The sequence below is a fragment of the Rosa rugosa genome, chromosome 1 (assembly GCF_958449725.1).
Source record: "Rosa rugosa chromosome 1, drRosRugo1.1, whole genome shotgun sequence".
NCBI classification, from domain to species: Eukaryota; Viridiplantae; Streptophyta; class Magnoliopsida; order Rosales; family Rosaceae; genus Rosa; species Rosa rugosa.
Window position 1 is genome coordinate 62,366,268 of NC_084820.1, and position 19,161 is coordinate 62,385,428.

The window sequence follows — 19,161 nt, forward strand, 5'->3', positions numbered from 1 at the left end:
TTACCCTTGCTTGGCTGGTTCCGTAACCGTTGTGGTCGCGGTACTACAGTCGGCTCCCGAGGAGACTAGGACCGAAGCACGTTGACAGAGGGTTTGGTGGCAATGACAGTCGGCTCCTGAGGATTCTGGGACTGGAGTGTGGTCACCAATAAGAGAAGGAGAGGGATTGCTATGGGAAGACTTGAGTAGTCGTAGAGATTAGTTGATGAAATGTGTGTTGTCTTGTTACTTCGTCGTAGCCTCTATATATAGGCTACCAAGCCATAGTGGTTGGCCTTAAACAAATCATGATGGGTTAAGCACTAATGGAATCATGGTGGTTTAAACACTTAAACACTAATGGAATCATGGTGGTTTAAACACTTAAACACTAATGGAATCATGGTGGTTTTCCCTATTGGCCACCATGAAATGTAGTTGAATGCTTCCCCACGTTCATGTCATATTCCTTCATTGAATGGAGTATGAATATTTGCATGGGCGTGCCTTTTCTTGCAGCTTGCATAATCTTCCATAATTCTGCAGGTATGCTTTATTTAGCCTCTAAATAATATATTTCGAACTTGTCGACAATATATAGTTTGAGCCACTGACATTGGCTCAATTTTTCCAAGACACGCCTTGTCAGGCCAAAATACTTATTTTGGATCCAAACAACAGGTTTTATCGTTTATCTTGGACATTGTCCTGTCTCCTGGCAATCTAAGAAACAAGGGTCTGTCTCTAGAAGTTCTACTGAGGCTGAGTATAGAGCACTTGCTAATACTGCAGCAGAGATCTCATGGATGAGACATATTCTTTGTGATCTGCAAATCAGGATTCCAGCTCCACCCTTGTTGAAATGTGATAATCTTTCTGCTCTTGCTCTATGCTCAAATCCAGTTTTTCACTCAAGGATTAAACACCTTGATAACGATTTTCATTTTGTCCGAGAGAGAGTTCAAAGACAAGATCTTCTACTTCAGTATGTACCTACAGAGAGCCAAACTGCTGATGTTTTTACCAAAGGTCTTCACAGCCCAGTGTTTAAGCAGCATTGTACCAATCTCAGTGTGCTATCTCCCACTGAGATTGAGGGGAGGTGTTAACAAGTCAACGTGAAGCTCATGGTCTAGTATGGAGTCAACAATCAGCCAATAAAATGTTGTCCTGCTGTAATACATGAAGTGGCTATCTGTTGATGATGTGGATTTACAGACTGTAATAGCTACTAGGGTTTTTCATTTCGTGGCTTTATTTCTGTTACTATAAATAGCTCTTGGGTTGTAATAATTTCTACTACTTCATTAATTGGAAAATCTCTCAGATATTTTGTCTGAAACTCTCTCTTTCTTTCGGTGAGTTCATCTTCTTCTTCCTTAAGCTCTAAGCTTGTAGATTCATGGCAGCAATGTTATCACTGTGTACATAAATATGTTGTTATGTACAGTATGTTCTAAGATTATTTGTAAATATGCAAGTTTGACATATGCACTTCTTCGCTCCACTCTTTCTTTATTTCCTCTTCGTTCTTGTATCTTGATCTCTCTCCGATCAACTTAGGGGCAGGAGTGAAACCCTTTGATCCTCTTTTAAAAGATAAAAAAAAGATAAAAAAAAAACTTGGGGGCGGACAGTGAAAAAGAGTCGTACAGGCCTAACCAAGCCCTCCTAATTAAACTAGTTAGGTTAATTGAACCAGATAGCCTTCTTTTCGGTTCATTTTTATTTTATTTCACACGATCATGATTAGGAGATTGCTTCTTGCTGCAAACTCGAGTCTTGTTTTTCATTAGGAAGTGGCTTAATGGTGACAAAATTAAAGTATCTGGTAATGTAGATGATCATGGACCACCAATTCTCACCTTGGGCATAATAGGATTGCCCTTGTACGATGCTAAATCTGAAAAGATAGCGAAATGGGCTAAAAACCAAAACGAACAAACTACGCCTCGCCTCACCGGTAACACATGGTTTGGGCTTGATGTTGTTTAGGAGTTTGAATGACTCGGTTCGGTAATGCGTCTCCGCTCTAAAACCGCACCGAACCCACTTACCACACTCCAACTTACTCATCGCTTCTAACCCCCCATGCTCGGTGATTATGCATATCCAATCAAACCTTGTCCTTTAGGGCTCCATTCACGAGAGCAAGGAAGGAAGGACGAAAGATAAAATTGGATGAGTGTTCGGTTCAAATTCTTTATGTGGTCGAAACTCACCTTGAAAATACAGAGGTAGGGTTCCTCCCTTGGTTACAATACAAGACTGGTTCAGAGACATGAATCTTTCTAAACATGTACGTAAATTATTGAAGCACGAAGTGAAATAAAATTGCAGACATGGTATACATGTATCCAACTCGATTTCTTGGACGCACTTGAGTGGGTGGTCCTTTGGGCACATGGGTACTGTGAAACCACAACTTTAGAAGAAAGAGAGAATTATTTCACACTTTTTGGGTAGTGTGAAAGACCATCGTCGTTTTATTTGGGGGACTCTAAAATATAGAAATATCATGGGCACACCTTTCCCTTTCCAATAAGATGCTTCGTAAACATTTTCGTTTTACATAGTGTGACTTATTTTATGTACCCCGACACCAAAGCCACACTGCTTCATGCACATTGCTCCCACTAAAAGGGCAATGATATAGGGGGCCTCAATGAGGCCTAAGATTTGTGGCCTCAAATCCTAGGTGTCATGCCATGTAAGCAAATACAATTTTTTTTTAATTCCACATAATATATCTTGCCACATCATACTATTACAACACCAACTTTACCCTTTTATATTTCCTTTTAGATGTTAGGGAGTGAATCAATTACATTAATGAATTTAATTAGGTGATGAAAAAATATTAGCTATTAGTTATGTACTAATTTAAGAGATATGTCTACAAATTATTTGACCAATATTTTTCTTCATTTAATTAAATTCTTTCCCATAATTTTTCTTTCCAAATAGCATTAATATATTGAATTAGGTGTCAAGAAATAGGCATTAAATTTTCTTTCCAAATATTGATTAATTTCATCCAAAAAAATAGCATTAGTAAATTGAATTTGGAAAATACGTGGTCTAAATTAAGAGGTAAGAAAAAATTCCATATTAGTACCAGTCATTAATTACCATCTACAATCTAAATATTAGGGAAAAAACAAACAAAAAATAATAAACTCAATTTCAATGTTTAAACCCTAGCTACATAAAGAGAAAAAAATGAACAAAAGAATATATAATAATCATATGAATATGTATTTTTCACATTATATTTTCAAAATTTGCAGGAACCCAATAAAGGTTGAATTTATATACATGTGTTATGCAAAGTTCGAATGTATGTGCAAATCTATTGATTGAATTACATGAAATTTTTTCTATTCTTAATTGAAGAAAAAAAAAATTGTTGTTTAAATTGAAGCATGAGTGCAATGAAAAGGAAAAATGAAAAAAAAAACTAAAATATTTTTTTTTTAGAAAAAAACCAAACTAATTTAGGGTCATTAGATTTTGAAAGGATAAAATGGTCTTTTTCTCAAGAATTACATAACATGATTTGACAAATAAGTGACGTGTATAGGTGACATGACATGACACCTAAGATTGAGGCCATAAATCTTAGGCCTCATTGAGGCCACAAATCATTTTCCCCACTAAAATGAGTACGTACTAAATTAGAGAACCTCCCATGTCTCTGCACTAAACTAAGCGCAGAGAATTTCTAGGTCATCGCAGTATCGCATATATTCCCAGATTTTGTGGGTTGCTGAGCCTCCTTTGTTCAGCCAGGGTTCTTCTGATCCGAGTTCATTAGTGCGACTTCATCAAAATAAATAACTAAGAAAAACACACACCAAAAAAATTTAGGCAAAATTGATGCTTGGAAATGAAGACGCTGATGCTTCGCTGATGTAACTTGGTGTTTATGATCATTTCCACCAGTACTCTCATCTCTTCACTTTTCTAAGTCTACTCATTTTTAATGAAGACAACCGGAGTTCATTATTGCGACTCCATCAAAATGAATAACAGATAACTAAGAAAAACACACACCAAAAGATTTGGGCAAAATCGATGCTTGGAAATGAAAGCTATGATGCTTCGCTGATGTAATAGTGTTTTAAGATCATTTCCAGTACTCTCATATCTTCACTTTTCTAGGGCTAATCATTTTCCTTCATTGCAACCCCTCATTACAATCCAACTTCATAAATTTCAATGACTATTTGGCCCCTAAAATCTCAAAGGAAACACACAACACACGGATAGACATTATTGCGCACATAATTTTCAAGCATGGAAAGATCAGTTTGGACCATTGCATATAACATCGCAACTTGGATCGGCCGGAAACCGACACTAGAATATCTAGCTTATTATTCGTGGGTACCAAAGTGAATGAGAAAGTAAGCAAACTATGATATTAGATGCAGAAACACAACACTATTAGGAAACTGAAATGTACTATATAAATATGAACATCATAGTTAAAGTTAAGAAAGGTCTACAACAACATAAAAGTACCGAACCCTAATTAACAAGAGGACCCCCAAAAGAAAAAAAAAATTGAAACAATTAATCCCACTACTACAATTAGCAAATTTAGCATAGCTAATTAACCCACAAAACTCTCCTCCTTAATTGCCTCATTCTTCTTCTTCCTTCAGCTCATGGGCAGCTCACATTTCCCATACTCTGCAAAACACAAAACCACATTAGTTTCCGGATTAAAACTTTAACTAAGGGTCAAACTACTTTAATTATACACTTTGGGTGAAACCCAATGTAAATAGTGAAAGGACATCACATGACTGGCACGTGATCTGCATTTAACCTAGCGTGCACTACTTTCCAACATTTGGTGGACCTCAGTCAAGCTTTCCCGCGAGGAGTCGCAAGGACCGGTCCCATCCAGCTCATTTTAGTAAAGCAATGCTTCATTTGTCTAAATTGCGCCGAAATTATTTACTAGAGGAGTAATGATAGGGTACTTACTAGGTGGCTGCGAGACTACGTAGGCCGCCCCGCCAAAATAGCACGTGCCGGCTCCGCGCGCCTTTTTCTGGTAGTAGCTGTTGAACGCGAACGAGGCGTGGGCCTCGAGCGTGTTAGGATCGTAACACGTGGAACCGGGCTGGATCTGATGGCAATCAGCACCTCCCTCACCGCAAGCGAAATCTAGAGCCGCCTGCAGCTTCTCTTTACCCGCCTCACCATTCGCCACGCACCACGTGTTCCCGGTCAGAGTCTTGGAGACGTCACCTCTCCCGGTATCCGGCGAAGTCACCGGAGATGTCTCGTGTTGGTTGCCGGAAACAGGGGACTGGTGGTCGTGGTAGTTCTTAAGGCCTTCCACGGTGAACGGGATGTCGTACACTTTCTTCTCGTTGGGGAAGAACAGGCCGTAGTTTCTTTCCGATGTGGGGCCGTTTTTCCTGTCCTCGTTGAAGAGAGCGAAGAGATAGACGGTCAGATCTGCTTTTGGGCGAAGGGGGGTCCCACCGCCTGTTAGGATCCGACGGACGAGGTTTCCGTTGTAGGCAGCTGCGTTTTCGAGGCTGGCTCCGACCTCATTCTCGTCTCCCTTGGAAGGCCAACCGGTTTCGGAAACGACCATCTCAATGTCGTCGTATTTAAGGGCGCTCATGGCGGCGAAAACGGCGTCGATTTGGGCGTCGAAGAGGCTGAAGTATCGGAGGTTGCTGCCGGCGTCGACCACACCGGGGTTCTGACGGAACAGAGCGTAGTCCAAGGAGATGACGTCAGCGTTTGACTCGTAGGCGAAGTACGGGTAAGCGTTCACCATGAGGTAGGACCCGGTTTGACGGAGGAAGTCGAGCATGGGCTTGAAGACGGGCTCCACGAGCTCGGGTCGGAATGACCCGGCGGAGGACGGGTACGAGTTCTGGAGGGCGCTGAGGGCAATGGGGGAGGAGACCTTGATGTCGGAGGCGAGGTTGAACTTGACGAGGGCGGTGTGGATGTTCTTCATGGCGGCGATGAGGTACTTGGTGGTGTTGTGGGTGTCAACGAAGACCTCGTTCCCGACGGCAATGGCTTCGATTTGGGTGTTGGGATGGTAAGCGACGACGTTGCGCTGGACCCAGTTGGTGGCGAACATCTGGGTCTTGGCCGCCGAAGAGAGAAGCTCGTTGGGCAGATCTACAGTGACCTTGATTCCGGATCCGGATAAGGCCCGGAGCACGGCCGGGTCGGAGTCAAAGACCTTGACCCGCTCCAAGCCCTGGGACTTGATAAGGGCGGCAACCTTGTAGGCCGACGGAAGGTTGTCGGCGATTCTGCCGTAGTTCACTCCGACTGAACCCGCATCTGCAAATGTATCAGACGTAAAATGTCAAAAAACACCCTCAACATCACACTGAGAACTCATGGAGATTTGGTGGAGCAGTCATTTACCTGAATGTGAAGCGAAGACGGAGAGGAGGAGCAGAAGCGAGCAGGACAGGAGTGTGACGTGGCGGCGAGCCATGGCCATTGCTCTGGTTCAACAGAGCAGGAGGAGAGAGAGAATCTTCTGGTTCTGCTAAGCTTGTGGGATTAGTGGGAGTGAGTGAGAGAGTGAGGAAGGGAGTGATGGGTTATATCATGGATCGAGGAGAACGTGGGCTCCACTCCGGCAGAGAAACAGAAGCCACCAACGGCAGGATGAAACGACCACGATCCACTGGGAGGGATGTGGGTCCCAATTGCTCACGTTAACAGTACAAAACTCGACCGTTTCAGGTCTCCTTGTTAGCTGTGCATTATAATACTGGGGCTTTTGGCGCTCCTAGGGTTCATCAATTTTTTTTTTTTTTTGCTGATTCTCTTTTTGTTTTTTGTGTTAAGGGGTGATTTTAAGGGCCATTGATTTTCTCATCTGCTCGTCTTTATTGGCTTTGATTGCTTCCACCAGTCCGGTCAATTTTACCCCGAGAACTGGAAAGGAACAGATCAGAAGGTTATGTGCATAGGATGCTTATGGTGAAAATTTTTGGTCATGATGATCATGCTCTTTTTTGGTTTTTTACCGGCTTTTAGACCGTTGGGGTGCTATGTGAAATACTCCACTACCCAATAATGCAATGGGTAAATGGTATGAACTGTTTGTTACACTTACACTGTAGAAGAAGTGAACAGTTCCCCAACATTGGATGGTGAAGAAATTGAAATTGAAATTTGAAGAACATTTATCTACATTTCTGTACTCCACATTCTCATCTATCTCTACCTCTAAATTCAATCCTATAGTTGCTGAAGTATGACATGTCTATTCATTTACAGTCTTAAATGATTCGATAACCGTCATCGATACATATAGATTATCTATGATATTTTATTTCAGAGATGAAATCGACATTATTTTTTTTTGCAAATTACACCACATCTTTAATATTATGCACATGTATTTTGTATGAAACACTCATGAAAAATAGAAAAGAGATTGAAAATCGAAGAAAATAAAGTGTCAATTTCACTCCCCGTTTATATAAATTGGCTATAAAGAAGTATTTGGACCCTTATAATGTTTCTCCTAGGTTAGATATTATGATATTGGAAAGATCTTGCCCTTTTTGCCTTTGTTCATTCATTGTATATATTATTGGTATATACTCTACCCTTTTCCTAATAATCCATTGAATAATAACACCAACACACTCAAGAGCCGAATTATGCATATGAAAAAAGAATAAAGAGCAACAATGAATCCCATTCAAGTGTTTCCCCTCCCTTGGGCAGATGATCTGAAAGAGACAACACATATTTAACTCTTTCTTTATAACTTCCTGAATAATACATGGAACAAAACACTATTTAATTGGTCTTTTTGGGCCTTTCCCTTGGGCTTGTCCTTATTTAAGAAAAGATAAGGACATTTTGTTGGCTTCTCTAATTTGTTTACAAATTTAAAAGACCTGAAATTAAATGTTCACCAACTTTGACCCTTACCCTGACCCTGACCCAAACTTCACAAAAAAACACAATTTCACTTTGACCCAAAAACTTAAAAGGCCTTCGTGGGACCTCAAGGCCCATAGTAATGAGCCCAAATGAAGACGTATGGACCTCCCACACTTAGCCCACAGGAATTTCACACGTGTCATAGGTCTATTGGAAACGGGTACTTCAAAAGGCGTGGGGAGTCGTGCCGTAATAACACCCCATAGAAAAATATAAAGCGTAGAGCGGAGGGGTAGAGAGAGAAGCAGAGAACCCTAATTTTTATTTTTTTAGAGAGAGAGAGAGGCTGCATAAGGAGGAAGAAGAAGAAGAAGAGAGACGATGTCAGGAGTTGCGAGCCAGCCCCAGGAGGAGGACAAGAAGCCCAACGATCAGGGTGCTCACATCAACCTCAAAGTGAAAGGCCAGGTCTTTTTCTCTTTCCCCAATTCCCCAATTTTTAACGCCCTTTGTTTCTTAGGGTTTCTGTGGTTTGCTGTTAGATTTTGATTTTCGAATTTGATGGGTCCTTCAAATTATGGGTTTTGGTTGAAATCTAGGGTAGTCGATTAGGATTTGGTAGACTTGGTAAAGGCTTGTTCTTTTTTGGTATTGGGGATGAAGTTGTCACCGGGCTTCGATTGAAAGTTTGATTGAGCTGTAATGTTGTATATCGTTTCTGATTTCCTGTTTTAGTGTTGTAGTTGTTATCCACTATCTGTTCTGTATTTATGATTTATCCAATCATGTTGTGATTCCTCGCCGTTTTGGTTGTTATTTGAAAGTTCTGTTCTTATACTTGGTAGTGTATGTACCTTGTTTTTTGGTTTGTTCTACCATGATAGTGGTGATCTGTTGGGTTTGAGACTCTGTTCTTGGTTCTAGAAGCATAGAATCATCGTGTGCGAAGTGTAGCTTACATGGCCTTTTTTTGGTGTTGGAAAGTTATGCTCAAGTAATGATATTTGTGGTCGTCAAACTTAGCATCTATTCATGTTTCATTGCAGGATGGGAACGAAGTCTTCTTTAGGATCAAAAGAAGCACTCAACTCAAGAAGCTGATGAATGCCTACTGTGATCGCCAATCTGTTGAGCTCAACTCCATTGCCTTCCTGTTTGACGGCCGTCGTCTGCGAGCTGAGCAGACCCCTGATGAGGTTCGTCTCATTTCCCTTCTCTGTGTCTCCCTCTTCATATCCACACACTAGCAGTTGGTTGCACCTATGTGCTTTTAGAATGCCTACTAACTTGCTCTTTTGTTTCCTTGTTCAGCTTGAAATGGAAGATGGGGATGAGATAGATGCTATGTTGCACCAGACTGGAGGAGCTGCACAGCTTTGAATATATGATGTTATGAAAGACCGACTGTGTTCTATCAATCTAGGTTTATGAGGCGTTAGGATTTTAGTCTGTATAAGACTTTTGTTCTCTATTTCGAGTTTGCTGGTCTTTCTATGTCAGTAACTTATTAAAATTGATGTGATGTGGATTTGGAATCATTAGATTCAAGTGGTCTTGGAATTCAGTTTACTGAGCTACAAATCACTGTTGTTCCATGCATTTGTAATCTAAGTATTAGCTTTTAGCAGTCTTGGAATTCAGTTTCCGAGCCATATAAATGTCTGTTATCCCCAGCATTTTGATCAAATTTTTTGGTTTCTGGATAGTCCAAATTGAATCTCAATTACAAAAAGTAAATGGATGGTGAGTTCTCAGTTTACAGTAATCATGAATGATTGAAGACCTTTTGGATGCATCAGATTCCACCAGTCATTTGACAATAACAGTTCAAGAACTGGGCGGTTAAAAGCAAACCCGCTTTGTTAAAAGATCAAAATAAGCAAGATCTACAATATACCAAAATTCCTTATCATATATGTACAATGAAAATATACAGGCTGCCCCTACATAGAATTTAAACAATGGCAACTAATACTACAAAGAATGTGAAAATTGAAGCTCTTCGTATGGTGAGTAATGGCATCATTGGTGTTATATGCATTTCTCGTTTGCTACAACTCTTGCTTTTCCCTTTAGGGCCAAAATACATATCATACATCGTTAAAGCTGTGTTTATACAGTATATCCAGACTGATTCCGCATTGATTGTGTAAACCCTAATTATGGGCAATTTTCCTCCTCATTTTTAACTGCTGAGCCAGAAGAAAAACTATCAGTTTAGGAATATTCATAGGTACACACGAAAGTACCAATTATCATCTCCAGAGTTTAAAGATAATCGGGAATGTAATCCGTCATCTAAAATCCACACAAATACAACTAACCAGCTGCTGAGCCTCAATGGTCTGCCTGCTACGTCTTGAATCTTCACGCCGTGATCTTTTGGTTCGATTTAGTAATCTTTGGTTAAACTCTTGTATATGATTATAGATGCTGTAATCATCACATTAAACAACCATCAGCAGGGAAGGTAACCCAAAACTATCTTACAAAGACTAACAAATTTAAAGGCAACTTATTTGCAGATCAGCGGTAATGGATTATATGCTTCATCATGCTATAAGTAGCAAGTCAGCAATAGAAGTTTAAGGAAGTTCAAAAGCATTTAATCGAAGTGCAGAACCGTATAAGATATGCCAAAGGGCAGCAATACGCTAGAATGGGAATGCTATGTTTTATTGCTGCTTTTAACTTGTTAGAGAAAGAAAGTCAATAAAAATATCTCACAACATCAATTTGTTTTCTTCAAAAGTAGTCCTAAAATGTACAGGGGGAGATAGGCTTCTTATATAAAGCAAGTAATAGCAAAAGCAACAAGACTGGTGATAACTACCAGTAAACTAAATTTTTGCTAGTCAAGAATTCCAATGCCAAGCATCTCAGACTCGTATTCCCAAATCCCCAAATACCAGCTACTAAAAGGATCCTCAATAGGTCTCTAAGATCAATCCAACCGACAGCCTTATGGTACGAGGGGAAGACTACTTGCAATATTGAAGGATGGAAGAAAGAATGCAAGTGAAACAGAAGACACAACCAGATCAGAAAGTCTCCCTGCTATTCTTGTAACTACAAGTTGAAAAAGCTTGAAACTTGCATCTGAAACCCAAGGTAGTAACTTGGAAAGCGAAATTTTCTCAAGTCACATATATTGGCCCAAGGAGCCTAAGCAGAAACACACCTTATCTTAGCTTGCTAGGCTGTTGCCGCTGTTCTAAGTTAAGTAATACTCAAATTCAAACCAATAAACCCAGTACTGTAATTTTTTTACCAAGTCTGTTTATCTTATAAACAACTTCTAACTTAAGTTGAGGAAGGGCCAAAACAACAAGAGTAATATTGCCACCACATGAACTTAAAAATTTAAGTACCATCACAAACTTTAACAATGCACAAACATATCATATTCAGTCCTAGCCAGCAAGTAATGTATGCCTAAGCAACCAATAGAAAATGAGTAAGGAACAAATATAGAGAGCAGAAAATTGCAGATCAATAAGATCTAAGTAGTGTGGAAAGCAAAGGAACTATAAGCACACCTCAGCCGATGCCTGTTACAAGCTGTGAAGAATGCAACAAAACCGTTTAATATACTCCTAAGAGCACGGAAAATCTGGAAATCAAGAATGAAAGAATGGTGATTAATAAAACCATCTACCTGACAGCGACATAAACCACAAACTACAATTATAAATGTATCTTACAACCTGTGAAAAGAGGTCATTCCAAAGTGAACGCCATATGGAAACTTCAACAGTCCTCACTGTTGCCTGAGAGGCTGAAGCAAACTGGAATATGCTGCTAATAAACTTCCATGTATCTCGAAGAGTGTCATATATACAAGTAAAAAGAAAGGCAATGAAATTGGCTAGTGCAAGAAACATGTGAATTGGAGCATAGAGTATTGCCCACAGCATCCCAAATATAGGATATATGACAGAAGTGGCTGCAATACAACAGAAACAGAATTATATCACCAGTTTAATAACTCTTGAGAAAATTAGAAATCAAAAACATCAGAAGACCTACCAATGCTCCAGATGGACGACAGGAAAAGCCATATTGGAAACAGTAAAACCTCCACCAGGTTCTCCACTATATTGCAAGAAGACTCAATCAGAAACAAAATCATTGTACAGATGCTCCCCAATACCTCAAAAAACACATTCCAAACTGGGAGAAGGAAGCTAAAGCACTCTACGAAAGGTTCGAACATCGGCCGGGCAAAAACTGAAAAAAAGGATCGAGTGGTACTCCTGATAGTCAAGAACCACTGAACAACCTTCTGAGAGTGATGCAGAAATAGCATTGTTCCCAAGTATTTGATCCTTGTTACCATCGACCAGGTCTCTATCCAATCAAATAGAGGCCCACAAATACGAGATGCAGTTACCTTGAGAACTGGAACATTTTTGTACAGGTCATAAAATCCAATTAGGACGGTGGCAACTGAGATCACCACATATAAAGCTCTTGCAAGAGGACACATCCACGGGCGATAAATTTTGCGAAACCCTGGGTAAGACTGAAGGAAGATAGCCCAAGAAGGAAGCCCAGCCTCTAGCAAGGTCAATAACCGGAGATCAGACATTATTATATCTCTGAGTTTAAATGGGAGATCATGGTCATTGAACCTGAACAAAATCAAGACATCCCTGTACTGAGTAGCTTCAACAGCATCTTCAGAGTCACTGTTATATGTCTCAACATGCACAGGTATAGCATCTTCCCTGTACTGAGTAGCATCAAAAGCCTCTTGACAGTCCATATAGGTCTTTACATTCACTGGTATATCATCTTTCATGTCCTGGGTATCTTCAACAGCATCTTCGTAGTCACTAGCATAGGTCTCGCCGTCTTGAAACTCATCAGAATTTACATCAACTCCATCTCCAATATTAATGGAGTTTGCTATTTTCCTTCTCTTGTAAGGTCCAGTAGGTGGAGGAGGTGAATGAGGAACACTACTGCTAGCGTCGCTGGTTGGAGAGCATACACTATAGTTGCTACTGAGGCTGTGAAGAGAATTTTCCTCGATAGAAAGACGATTAAACGAAAATTCGTCTTCAACATCAACTGGCATAGTTACTTGGGCATCATAAAACACCTCTCCTATAAAAGTCCACAAAATAACAAACCAAACATTCAATTCTCAATTCAATTGGTATTAGAAAAGTATAGTAGTTCCCAGAAGCATCAGGAACACTTAACAAAATCTAACCCAATGGAGATCTATGAATAAATTATTTTCAAATATATATTCATCCAAAGGTTCAAATTAATTAGCGAAGGAAAGATGATCCACAGCAAACTGTCATTTTGTGCTTTTATGAGATCCAAGAATGAAAGTCAGGTTACATGTTACATACAGCAGGGACATGGAGGGAGCTGCTGATATCAATAAGATAATAACCCTTTGCCTAACTTTTTGCTGATTATGACACACTGATGGGACGCCTCGAGTCATATGCAATAGCTCCATTTTTGCATATATCAAGCATCATATTAATGAACCTACAGCTGTTTACACAACCTACTCACAATTACTTCTATGTACATACTATTTCATGGCAGCCACTGCTGAGTGGAACTACAACATAATAGTATACCAGGAGAAAGATTTGATACTATATATAAGGAGGAATCACTTTATATCCCATTCAGACATTCAGCTTATGCAGCAAGAGGAGTATCCACACAAATGTTAAAAATGTCTCAGATAATCTCACATTCTAAGTAACTGCAATTCCTGCTTGAGCTAGATTATTCCGAACTTTACATCATCATACATATCACAGAATTTTGACACATTAAATAATGATGGAAGTCCAAAAAAAAGCTGTTTACTTTAATATGAATAGGTTAAGCTATAGACGCACACATAACACATCTACCTAATCAATCTGTTTGCTTGATTAGATTAGGCAGTAGAAGCAAAAAACAGAATATGGCTTCAAGTAAAGATGTATACTTCAGACATTGAGGCTCAACGCTTGGTAAAAATGAAAACCCCGTACCATCAAAATAAAAAAGTCAAACTATTACATGAAATACCATAATCTCCCTTCCCCTGGGAAGCACGGCCAAAAATCATCAGAAATGTTCGTTACTTATCCAGATCAGAAATCATGAGGGTAAAGAATAGTACCTAGGGAATCCAGGTACTCTCTCAATTGTCGCTTCTCAGAGACTGTTCCTGAGAACCATGAAGATATACAGTTTGCAGCTTGAGCAATACTGTCGAATTCCCATCTTTGCATGAATTTAGCCTCTGTAGCCAGTGACGTATCAGTCTGAAAGTGACAAAGAAAATAACGATACTGAACACAACAACACTTACAATGAACTAGAAACAAGAGTTAAAGGATAAGGGGTGATACCTGAAGCTCATTCAAGTAATTAATACCTCGAACATTGCTCCACGCAACTTCAAACACAATGAAACCATACAAGGTCCTATGCAACTCACTGCTTAAAAGCAAAGAATTGCGCAGTTTCTTTACAGGTAGCAAAACCCTCTTCCGAGACAATGCTTCTTCTTTGATGAATGAGACCCACCTAGTATACTTTTTGGGTTTAACACTCTTGGAGCTCGCATCCTTTCCTTGTTTTCTGTCCTTCCGCGCTTTAGTGTTTGCAAAAGGAGATAACCTTGACTGAAAAATTTAACCACCATCAAACTTTAATCCGCCAAAATCAATCAAACCAAAAGAAAAAGGGAAATTAGTAAACCGTGTGGAGATGAAATAAGCGACCTTGGTAACCATCAATTGCCAGAAGTGCGCTGGCCGAGAACCTCTCAGCCATGGCCGATTGTCCACCAAAATATAGAACTTCCTACTTTCCGAAGCCAGCACTAAGCTAAGATCCGAAAGATAAGACTGCAAGTCTCTGCAATCACCATACCACAAAACACATCACTTCATCGCTCATAGTCTCATACAAACAGCAAACAACCAAAAACAACACTGTGGTGTTGATCTCAGCATCTAGCATTACCATCATAACACACCTCTAATAGCACGAAATTTAATAAAACGAAATCGACCATGTTTAGGAATTGAGCTGATTTTCAGTATCAATCACAACATGAAGAGCATCAAGAATCACAACTGAATTAAAGAAAACCAATTAGAACACTGTGAATATGAATTGGAAGATTGCTTACCCGATTTGCAATCCAGTGAGGAGGAAAATGCACCGGCCGGCGTCACTTTTCCCCGTCAAAACCATGCTGTATGCTCCAATTACCACCAACCACTGCTTCCAAATACAAAAACAAAATCCACAATCACAATTAAAATTTCTCAAATTCCAACCTCTTTGTTCACACATTGCATCGATTTATAGATTAGATGAACACCTTGTTGTTGATGATGATGATGAACGGAATTCCATAAACATAAATGAAACCAATCTCCGGCGAACTTCATAACATAAACATAAAGACACGCAGCCCGCCGAAAGAGAGAGAAAGCGAACGGAAGTCCTCGCTGCACAAATCAACGGCGAGGATTCCACCGCAATCCGGTTCAAATTTCCAGAGCAAAACCTTTCCTATTCACTTTTAAATTCTCTGCTCACATTCCAAGGCGAGAGCGATGGAGAGAGAGAGAGAGAGAGGGGTTGGACTCGCTAGAGACGCGTCTCTTCCTCCGGAATCAATTTATGAGGACTGGGAGAAGGAAGGGGAAGGGCAATTTGGTAAATCCGGCCTGTTGGGTCTCTCTCACGCTTCCCGCCATATCCTCATTGTTGTCCCGAACCGGATAAAGGAGTCAGAGAAAGAAATATCTAGAATTCTAGAGAGACTTGCCGGATTGGATTTGGAGACGAAATGAATCCTGGGAAATAAAACCGCCACATATTCGTTTTCCCCCCAATTATTCTGCCGTGTAGTCGCTCACATGCTCGTTCACGTACCGGCTTCTTTTTTCTTTTCTTTTCTTTTTTTAACTAAAAGAGGGATTAAAATAATAAAACCAAAATCTATGGCGATCTCGTATTAATTATGACATACAAGAGCGATCTAGCCGCAGCGTAGCCGGCTAGGGAAGTAAAAGCGCGTGGTTGTTTTAGACTTTAAGTCGGTAAATGGAATTATGACCATAAATAATGATTTGGTTCTTGCATGCTTCGACTTTTTATTTAATGGCGGTCCACTTATCGACGAACATTTACGGAGAGGTCCAATCACAACAAAATGAAAAAGCTTTTAATGCATATGGGGATAGAGTCCTCCAATTTATATGAAATGTCGATTTCTTTGATCATTGTGGGAAAAGAAACAAATTTAGTATGTGTCGATTTAAAGAGAACATTATGGCTGGTAAATTGAGTTATGTGAAGTTTAATTTTTTTTTTTTTTAATTGGGAGCGTGTAGCAAATCATCAAGGTTATGATAGCTAATTAATATTATACTTACTCAGTCAATATTTAGATCGAAATTTATAAAAGTATCTCAATCAAGTCAAGTCAGACTAATCCCCAGCTGTATGTGCACGAATCCGAATTATATTGCACCGTGTTGTGACGGGAATGAAAACCGAGTAATCCGCAATGTGACAATGGCAAGTGATTATTATGGGTTGGGAACAGGATAAGAAGAATAAGGTAACGTGGCCTGCAACCTCACCCACATTCGCATTGAGCTGAATGGTGCATGATCCCACCACGATAAGGGAATTACAATGATTAGCAGTGGAGCCCTGGCAAACTCGTTCCTTGGCCTCATCTGAGCCGCAGATCTCGTGGTAGGGCCCAGAAGGCCGTTGGAGCGGAACCTTCATTTTGTGTCGTAATGGACAGAGAATCACGGAAGGCCGCAGGGTACATGTGAATAGTTCATAGTTTATATATATATATATTCCATAACCTACGTTTTTAGGAGATGTGGGAGGGCAGGTGGCTGTGTCTCTGAAAAGGAAAGAGAAGCTCTGAAGCTCATGCATAATGCATTTGCTGGAGCTGGCAATCTGGCATGGATATGCATGATTCATTATCTTCTGTTATTGAATTGCTGACTCAGCTGCGGGCCTTAATAAGAATAGGGTTCCTAAGAGGTTATCTATGGTCTAGTCAAATCACTAAATTTGTCCGATGAATCATCACGGCCGTGTATTATCCTGAAAATAATGAGAGTGTGTTCACTTTCTTTTTCTTGTCTCTAAGGCTAGTAAATGTTCTAATACAATCGTCCATCGTTGATGTAGATGATTGATAACAGTTGATCAATTGAAATCCATAGTTGTGTGCATTAGTGTTTGTTAATAGTAGGGTATTGAGTTTGGCTCTGGTACTCAAATCGAATCGGACTCTCATCTGAAGGATTTGGTCATTTTCAATCTAATTAACCTAAGTAAGAGGTATAAATTTAAGGATTTCTTCTATTGTAGGTATACCATAAATAAGAGATACGTACCTAAGTAAGAGATATACGTTTACGGATTAATGTTCTTGTTTTAAGGAATCAGAAATTGAGAGGAAATTGTTGTGTATTCTCATTGATAATAGGGGCTTCTTTATATAGAGGATTACAATGCATAGAATCTCAATCATACAAGGAAAGTAATCTTACATTGAATAGGAATCTAGATCCTTCTAATGTAACCATATTACCACTAGGTTAAGTAACCTAAAGTTTGGGCCAAACACAAACTAGGGTTTTACTTGAACACTCCCCCTTATGTTGCCCAAACGTGGTGCTTCTCTCATTGCTTCGCTAAAAACCTTGCCGAGTAACAAAAACCTAGTGGGACAAAAATAACCTCGGTCGAAGGGGAAAAAGAGCACAACACACCATTCACGCTTCGAGACGAACATGTAGACATCTCCCCCTGATGTCAGCGCCTCCCCCTGATGACTACGATCATGGGAGTTCAGATAATTTCTGCAAGCCAATTCTTGCCACATGTTTCTCGAACGTGGATTTAGGCAATGACTTAGTAAACAAGTCTGCCACATTGTCCTCAGATCGAACCTGGTTCACTTTGACCTTGAGGAGCTTCTGTTGTTGCTGATTGTAGAAGAATTTAGGCGATATGTGCTTGGTGTTGTCGCCTTTGATGTAGCCTTGCTTCATTTGTTCAATGCAAGCAGCATTATCCTCATAAATGCTCGTTAGCTCATTTGTGGTAGACTTCAGACCACAATTGCTTCGAACCTGCGTAACTATGGATCGGAGCTATATACATTCACGAACTGCTTCCTGAAGAGCGATAATCTCTGCATGATTCGAAGAGGTAGCGACTAAGGTCTGCTTTGTAGACCTCCAAGATATCGCGGTCTTTCCCATGGTGAAAACATAACCAGTTTGGGAGCTACCTTTGTGTGGGTCAGAAAGGTACCCAGCATCAGCAAAACCTTCCAAAATACTTATATCGTTTTAGGATGGGGAGAGGGAATGCAGTCCACCATGTGTGGCGTCCCTGACACTTGATGGGTCCGAATCCATCTTCTCTCTGTAGGGATAGAACAAGCCCATATCGATCGTACTACTTAGGTATCGAAAGATATCTTTAACACCAGTCCAATAGCGTTGTGTAGGCGCAGAGCTATATCTAGCTAGCAAGTTCACATCGAATGAGATGTCCGGTCTTGTGCATTGTGCTAAGTACAATAATGCGCCTATTGCACTTAGGTAGGGCACTTCTTCATCGTCATCTTTTGGACGAAATTGATCCTTCTTTGGATCAAGACTACGGACGACCATTGGGGTGCTTGAAGGCTTAATCTTGTCAGTGTTGAAGTGCCTAAGCATCTTTTGGGTATAAGCTGATTGATGAATCAGGATACCATCTCTACGGTGCTCAAGTTCCAAACCGAGGCAAAACCGTGTTTTCCCAACATCTTTCATCTCAAACTCGGATTTCAAGTGTTTAGCGGTTTCCCTTAACTCTTTAAGGGTGCCAATTATATTCATATCATCAACATAAACCGCTACTATTGCAAATCCGGAACTTGTCCTCTTTATGAACGCACATGGGCATAGTTCATTGTTGACATATCCCTTGCCAATCAAGTAGTCACTTAGACGGTTATACCACATTCGTCCGGATTGTTTCAATCCATATAGTGAGCGTTTCAATCTAATCGCAAACGCGCTCCGTGGTTTAGAGCCACTTGATTTGGGTAACTGAAGTCCATCTGGGACCTTCATGTATATTTCTGTATCTAGATCCCCATATAGATACGCAGTAACCACATCCATAAGCTGCATGCTCAGTTTTTCAGAAACTACCAAACTGACAAGGTAGCGGAACGTTATGACGTCCATT

The 19,161-nt window shown here is 40.2% G+C and overlaps 3 protein-coding genes across 4 annotated transcripts; 1 reads left to right on the forward strand and 2 right to left on the reverse strand.

Annotated features, from left to right (window-relative positions):
* Positions 1-4,428: 4,428 nt before the first annotated feature.
* LOC133725965 (glucan endo-1,3-beta-glucosidase 12) lies at positions 4,429-6,692 on the reverse strand. Its single transcript, XM_062153390.1, has 3 exons — positions 6,400-6,692; positions 4,978-6,312; positions 4,429-4,677 (listed from the first exon to the last, which is right to left on the reverse strand). The coding sequence occupies exons 1-3, from the start codon at positions 6,476-6,478 to the stop codon at positions 4,646-4,648; spliced, it is 1,446 nt and encodes a 481-aa protein (XP_062009374.1). The 5' UTR covers positions 6,479-6,692; the 3' UTR covers positions 4,429-4,645.
* Positions 6,693-8,157: 1,465 nt separating this feature from the next.
* Positions 8,158-9,483, forward strand: LOC133725968 (small ubiquitin-related modifier 1-like). Its single transcript, XM_062153393.1, has 3 exons — positions 8,158-8,352; positions 8,931-9,080; positions 9,196-9,483. Exons 1-3 carry the CDS (start codon positions 8,266-8,268, stop codon positions 9,262-9,264), a joined length of 306 nt encoding a protein of 101 aa, XP_062009377.1. The 5' UTR covers positions 8,158-8,265; the 3' UTR covers positions 9,265-9,483.
* A 295-nt stretch (positions 9,484-9,778) lies between these two features.
* Positions 9,779-15,738, reverse strand: LOC133725964 (uncharacterized). Of its 2 annotated transcripts, none has more exons than XM_062153389.1 (10): positions 15,248-15,738; positions 15,053-15,144; positions 14,640-14,775; positions 14,265-14,540; positions 14,033-14,177; positions 11,914-12,996; positions 11,592-11,830; positions 11,424-11,497; positions 10,209-10,317; positions 9,779-10,073 (listed from the first exon to the last, which is right to left on the reverse strand). In XM_062153389.1, the coding sequence occupies exons 2-10, from the start codon at positions 15,115-15,117 to the stop codon at positions 10,041-10,043; spliced, it is 2,160 nt and encodes a 719-aa protein (XP_062009373.1). In that variant the 5' UTR covers positions 15,118-15,144; positions 15,248-15,738; the 3' UTR covers positions 9,779-10,040. The 2 variants fall into 2 exon arrangements, with proteins under 2 accessions (XP_062009373.1, XP_062009372.1); XM_062153388.1 differs by having other exon boundaries at positions 9,779-10,076.
* Between the last annotated feature and the right edge of the window lie 3,423 nt (positions 15,739-19,161).

Excerpts from the sequence above, each read along its gene's own strand:
- LOC133725965 (XM_062153390.1), bottom strand. The coding sequence starts at position 6,478 with ATGGCCATGGCTCGCCGCCACGTCACACTCCTGTCCTGCTCGCTTCTG. Across the intron at positions 6,313-6,399 it reads CGTCTTCGCTTCACATTCAG|ATGCGGGTTCAGTCGGAGTG; the intron begins GTAAATGACTGC and ends ATACATTTGCAG. Across the intron at positions 4,678-4,977 it reads CGTAGTCTCGCAGCCACCTA|AGTATGGGAAATGTGAGCTG; the intron begins GTAAGTACCCTA and ends TGTGTTTTGCAG.
- LOC133725968 (XM_062153393.1), top strand. The coding sequence starts at position 8,266 with ATGTCAGGAGTTGCGAGCCAGCCCCAGGAGGAGGACAAGAAGCCCAAC. Across the intron at positions 8,353-8,930 it reads ACCTCAAAGTGAAAGGCCAG|GATGGGAACGAAGTCTTCTT; the intron begins GTCTTTTTCTCT and ends GTTTCATTGCAG. Across the intron at positions 9,081-9,195 it reads CTGAGCAGACCCCTGATGAG|CTTGAAATGGAAGATGGGGA; the intron begins GTTCGTCTCATT and ends TTCCTTGTTCAG.
- LOC133725964 (XM_062153388.1), bottom strand. The coding sequence starts at position 15,117 with ATGGTTTTGACGGGGAAAAGTGACGCCGGCCGGTGCATTTTCCTCCTC. Across the intron at positions 14,776-15,052 it reads CTCACTGGATTGCAAATCGG|AGACTTGCAGTCTTATCTTT; the intron begins GTAAGCAATCTT and ends TGGTGATTGCAG. Across the intron at positions 11,831-11,913 it reads GTCGTCCATCTGGAGCATTG|CCACTTCTGTCATATATCCT; the intron begins GTAGGTCTTCTG and ends GTTGTATTGCAG.